The following is a 6,207-nucleotide window of genomic DNA, read 5'->3' on the forward strand; positions in this document are numbered from 1 at the left end:
CAAGTTCATCTTCATTGTCACCATGTTAGCCATCAAGTTCTATCACCCCACCATTTGGGTCATTTAAATGTGATGGGTCTTCATCTATTTGCATGAGATCATGATTGTCGGTAATTTCCTCTTGAAATGGTGGAGGTATTAGTGATTCTTCAGAAGATATAGATGATTCAGGAACTTCTACTTCAGATCTCGCTTTAATTTTGCACACAGCCCACCAGTCAAGCTTGTCGCGACGCAAACTTGGATATGTACAGTAATAAACCTGAGCTGCTTGCATTGCTAGAACGAATGGTTCATAGCGATTGAATCTATGCTTATGATTAACTTCAACAAGTTTATATTGGGAATGAACCTTCATGCCCACGGTTGTCGGGTCAAACCACTCACACTTGAATAATATTGTCCTCTTGACTGGTAAGCTAGGATACTCAACTTGTACAACTTCTACCAATCGGCCATAGTAATCACTTTCATCTATACTATAGTTTATACCTTTTATGCAAACTCCACTATTCATTGTTTCTTTAGTTCCACCATAACCAATGGTGTGAAATTTAAAGCCATTCACATAATACCCTGAATAGGTATTAACAGATCTTTGTGGCCCTTTTGCAAGATCCTTTATAAATTTATTTGAAATATTGTTTGAAGGATCATGTGCCTGTATAATACACACATAATCTAAGTGTTAAAGTTTATTAAACAATTTCAAGCTCAATATAAATAATATACAATTCTTACATAGTCATTGAACCAATTTGCAAATTCATTTTCCAATTTACCATCGATGGTACTATTGGAAATGTTTGGTTGACTCCTCTTTAACTCCTCAGTATAAACCCTTTAAAACAAATTAATGGGTTAACATTTATAACACATTACATAAGAAAAATTGAACAGAAGTGAATTCTTACTCAATAAATGGCTCCACTTCTGAACAATTTAACTACACATAGGTTTGAGTAGCTTTAAACTCTTCATCTGTCATATATCTCGCTTTTGATTTTCCAAATGCTCGACCCGGATACTTAAATATAGAAAGAGTTTCTTCATGTTCCTCAACTAAATATTCACTACTATCCGCATTTCGAGGCACATTTCTGTGTTTCTTGCTAACATGGTCCTCAAAATAGTATGAACAGAACGATGATGCTTCTTCCACCAAATATGCATTACATATAGAGCCCTCAACCTTCGCTTTATTTTTTACATTACTTTTCAATCTTCGAAGGTATCTAAACAAAATTGACATATATAAGTCACAATTTTATTATATGTTCGGAAACATATAAAAGAACTAATAAAAATCATACCTCTCAAATGGATACATCCACCTATATTGAACCGGACCAGCAATCCTTGCTTCGTAAGCTAAGTGGATTGGTAGATGTTCCATGGAGTCGAAGAAACTAGGAGGAAATATACGTTCAAGTTTACAAAGAATGAGAGGTATATCATTCTCGAGTTTCGTCATTTCCTCAACTCTAATTGTAGTGGAAGTAAGGTTCTTAAAGAATAAACTCAACTCTGTAAGAAATTTCCAAACATTTAGCGGTAGCAACTCACGAAATGCAATTGGTATTAACCTCTGCATAAACACATGACAATCGTGACTTTTCATACCAAACAACTTCAACTTCTTCATATCTACACATCGACTCATATTAGATGCATAACCATCAGGAAATTTGAGATTCCTAACCCATTCACACAATGCTTCCCTTGCCGGTTTGTCAAGTGTGTAACAAGCTTTTGGAAACTTTCTAGTCACAAGGTTTCGCTTCAGCTCTGGCCGCTGACAATAATCATTCAACTCTTCTCTAGATTTATATGTGTCCTTTGTTTTTCCAGTAACATCCATAACTGTGTTGAACACATTATCAAACACATTTTTTTCTATATGCATGACATCCAAATTATGTCATACCAAGTGTGAACTCCAATACGGCAAATCCCAAAAGATACTTTGTTTCTTCCAACCGCATGTTTTGGAAATTAATGCATTAACTTCAGCAGCATCCAATTCAGTGACCTTCTTAAGGCCTAAAGTCTCAATCTCTGCAAGGATATCATATCCTGACCGAACAAGCGGTGCCTCAGTTGTAACCGCTTTATTCTTGAAAAACGCTATCTTATTCTTGCGAAATGGATGATTCGCTAGCAAAAACTTTCGATGATTGTCAAACCACGATTGCTTACCACTATGTTTTAGGGTGAAGGCATCTGATTTGTCCATGCAATACGGACAAGCTAACCTCCCAGCAGTGCTCCACCCGGATAGCATCGAATATGTAAGAAAATCACTAACTGTCCACAAAAGGGCAGCTCGCATCTGAAAATTTTCTGCTTCTTAGAAATATCATATGAACACCTACTTCCCATAATTGGTTTAACTCTGCAATAAGCGGTTGGAGAAAAACATCTATCTTCTCTTTTGGATTTTTTGGACCTGGAACCAATATGGTCAAGAACATATACTCCTCTTTCATACACATCCAAGGAGGCAAGTTGTATGTTGTTAGTATCACAGGCCATGAGGAGTATTGCTGCCCTGATTGTCCAAATGGTTGAAAACCATCCGTGCACAGACCTAACCTGACATTTCGAATTTCAGATGCAAAGTCAGGATAAATGCGGTTAAAATGCTTCCAAGCAAGCGAGTCTGAGGGATGACGCATGATTCCATCTTCAACTGAATTTGCATGCCACTTCATATCATTTGCTGTAGCATTAGATGCATACAACCTCTGCAATCGAGGAACTAGAGGAAAGTAATACATTTTTTTGTATGCTACATTAGTTTTTTGTCTTTTTGTAGCACCACGAGAAGTTTGTTTAAATCGAGGATGGCCACAAAACTTACACGTTGTCATATCAATATCTGACTCCCAATATATCATGCAGTTGTTCTTGCAACAATCAATCTTCTGAACTGGCAACCCCATGCCCCGTAATAGCTTTTTGGTTCCGTAGAAGTTTTCAGGGACTAGATTATCTTCTGGAGCAACTTCTTTCATAAGTTCAGTGAATTGATTGAAACATTTTTCTGATATGTGATTTTCTGATTTCAAGCTCATAAGTCGAGCTACAAGAGACAACTGCGAGTGTTTTTTACTCCCAGGCCACAACTCTTGATCTGCAGCTTTCAGCATGTCATAAAACTTCTGGGCCTCAGGATTTGGCGATTCTTCTATTTCATCCACATTAAATTCAGGACCAACAGCATCCATAACCATTGTATGGTAAGCATTAGATGCTTCTTCACTAGCCATTTGAGATGGGGCACCAACATCTTGATCGACATCTACCCTCAGATTGGCCTCGCCATGGAAGCGCCAAACGTAGTAGTCCGACACAAATCCATATTTTGCTAAGTGGAATTTCACGGTAGGCACATCTAAAAACTTGGTGTTTTGACACTTGCGCTGATTACATGGACACTTAATTCTTTCCCCGTCCATCGAACTATGTTCACTAGTAGCAAATTGGATGAAAGTTTCAAGACCAGCGAAAAACTCCTCAGTGAGAAGACCATTTCTAATTCGTGTATACATCCAATGACGATTTGAACTCATTCTATTTATCACCTATTGTAAAATATTTTTCAATGCTACATTTCATTTAATTAAAATAAAAACCAAAACTACATTTGACCGAATCATAAATCATTCGAAGAAATTCTCATACACATTCAATACAAATTCAAATAATCATAAGCCTCCGATACCCACAGGCGGTTTAGCCGGAGATAACACAAGTGCCGATACCCACAGGCGGTTTAGCCGGCAAATAAACAATAAATGAAAATTTTATAATTAAATGAACAACCTTTTTGACCTAATAAAACAATTCATTATTAGTGGCTAAACCTTACTTTAATTGCAAACCATACGGCCCTCCATCTTTCTTAAACCACAACAGCACAAAATCTAATACTTTAAATTCATAGTCTAAATTTGAGACTAAATTAATTAATTTCATGCATTCCAAGACTCCACTCTGCCCAGACCATAATCCTTGGGCCAATTTAAAAGCATAATTCCAATCCTTCAATTCCCCAACATACTGCCCAGAATTTTAATTCAAAGTTCATTGAAATCATTCCATAAACAGCAAATCATTTTTGTTACTTCTTGCTGCAATTCAATCTTACAGCAACTCATATTTATTCCATAATCAACATTTGTTTTTTAAATCCACTACTATACTGCCCAAGACAGTATTGCAGCAGCTTTGATCCACAAACAGCAGCAACACAGCCACTCTTTCTTCTTTTTTTTTTTTTTTAAAAAAAAATTTCCAGTAACACAGCCAATTTGAATACTTTACCATTGCTATTCCAATTCAGATTTATCAAAACATGCTTCTCACATACCCACAAGCAAGGCCAATAATCCCATCCAATCATCACTACTCTTAATCCCTCCCTCCTTAATATATGTGTACATTCATATATATATATATATATATATATATATATATATATATATATATACACATAGATAGAAATATTCGTACGTATATTACAGTATATAATATATAGAAACAGATTCTAAAAAATTAATATATAGAAGTTTGAGCATTACCTGGGCGTGGGCGTGGGCGATGGTCGGCGGCTGAGCAGCGAATGAGCAGCTACGGTCGGTCGTCGGCGTGCAGCGACTGAGCAGCTACGGTCGGCGGCTGAGCAGCGAACAACAGCGACTAAGCAGAGATTGAGCAGCGACTGGAACAGCAGCGGTTGAGTCGGTGGCGTGCAGCGACCGTAGGTGGGCGTAGGAGAGCCGGCGGCTGTGGGCGGTGGGCACCGGTGACCGTAGGTGGGCGGTGGGCGCCGGCGACCAGCACACCATAGGTGGGCGGTGGTTTGCGTAGGTTTGCGTCGTATTTGTTTGGGGTTGGGAGGTTTAGGAGTTAGCGATTGGGCGGTTTAGGGTTGACCGATCCAATTTTATTTTCTTTTTATAACATTTGGCGACGGATAACACGATCTGTCGCAGAGTTTATTTTTTTAAATCCCGCCTTTCAATTACTTAGCGACGGATTTAAGGTTCCGTCGCTACAAATCTGACATACGTGAAACTTAGAGCACCTTAGCGATGGATATGGATATCCGTCGCTATTGCTTTTAAACAAATAACGAAAGCTTCATTCATCTAGCGACGGATTTGAGATTCCGTCGCTATTTCTAGCGACGGACCCTCAAATCCGTCGCTAGATTACAAACACAATCCAATGGCCGATTTTTCTTAGCGACGGATTTGAATTCGTCGCAACAGTCTAACAAAGAAAATTAAAAAACGGGAAAAAATACTCTAGCGACGGAACAAATCCGTCGCTACTTTATTTTAAAAAGCCGCCAACCATATTGTAGCGACGGATATTTGTGTCCGTCGCTAGTTCTAGCGACGGAGTCAAATTTCCGTCGCTACATATACTTGTAAACGTGTATTACGAATTTTTAAGTTCAATATCCGTCGCTATTTTGTAAAAAAAATAAAAATATGCCTTAATACATAGCGACGGATATATTTCCGACGCAAATCCGTAGCTAATCAAATTTTTAATCAGCCCGCCAAAATTCCGTCGCTAATCCGTCACTAACCGTCTAAATTTTAAGCGCGATAATTTATCGCTAAAAATTAGTTACGGATTTAACGACCACCCGTTTCCGTCGCAAAGTACCGTCGCTAGGGCGTCGCTAATCCGTCGCTAACTTCCAATTTTTTGAAAAAACAAAAATCCGTCGCTATACCGTCGTTAACTTAGCAACGGAATTTATCCGTCGCAAAATCCGTCGTTATTTCTTCGTTTTTTTGTAGTGTTTGTTCATGGTTGGTTTGGAGGGTTTGAAAGTAAAATAAGATGGAAAATATAAAAGGTAAAAAAGAAGGGTGCATGCTAAAGTTAAGCCAAAGGATTGATTATCGTAGGTAGCTTGGAATTGGGTTTCGAGATTGATCTAGGGAGTCACGGTATTAGTACCGAGTGGCGTCACACTCAGACTCTCAATCCTCATTCGGTTGAGGCATTTTATCGAACACCTAGCCTACCACTCCTCTCGGATCTCGTCCTTTCGGACTAAGAGTAGAGATATAGATGAGTAGGGCTCGTGAGAGGCCGCTATCGCGCACTCTCTCACTTCCACTCGGTTCACTAACTATCCCGGCCGGAAATAGAAGCAAAGATTGAACAACATCATCCATA

At 38.6% G+C, this 6,207-nt stretch overlaps 2 protein-coding genes across 2 annotated transcripts; both read right to left on the reverse strand.

The window, feature by feature from the left end:
• Positions 1-25: 25 nt before the first annotated feature.
• On the reverse strand, positions 26-2,284 carry LOC116033108. Its single transcript, XM_031275862.1, has 4 exons — positions 1,981-2,284; positions 1,314-1,896; positions 742-841; positions 26-661 (listed from the first exon to the last, which is right to left on the reverse strand). The coding sequence occupies exons 1-4, from the start codon at positions 2,282-2,284 to the stop codon at positions 26-28; spliced, it is 1,623 nt and encodes a 540-aa protein (XP_031131722.1).
• Positions 2,285-2,303: 19 nt separating this feature from the next.
• On the reverse strand, positions 2,304-3,575 carry LOC116033109. The gene has a single exon (XM_031275863.1). It carries the CDS (start codon positions 3,573-3,575, stop codon positions 2,304-2,306), a length of 1,272 nt encoding a protein of 423 aa, XP_031131723.1.
• Between the last annotated feature and the right edge of the window lie 2,632 nt (positions 3,576-6,207).

The sequence above is a fragment of the Ipomoea triloba genome, chromosome 10 (assembly GCF_003576645.1).
Source record: "Ipomoea triloba cultivar NCNSP0323 chromosome 10, ASM357664v1".
Taxonomy (NCBI): domain Eukaryota; kingdom Viridiplantae; phylum Streptophyta; class Magnoliopsida; order Solanales; family Convolvulaceae; genus Ipomoea; species Ipomoea triloba.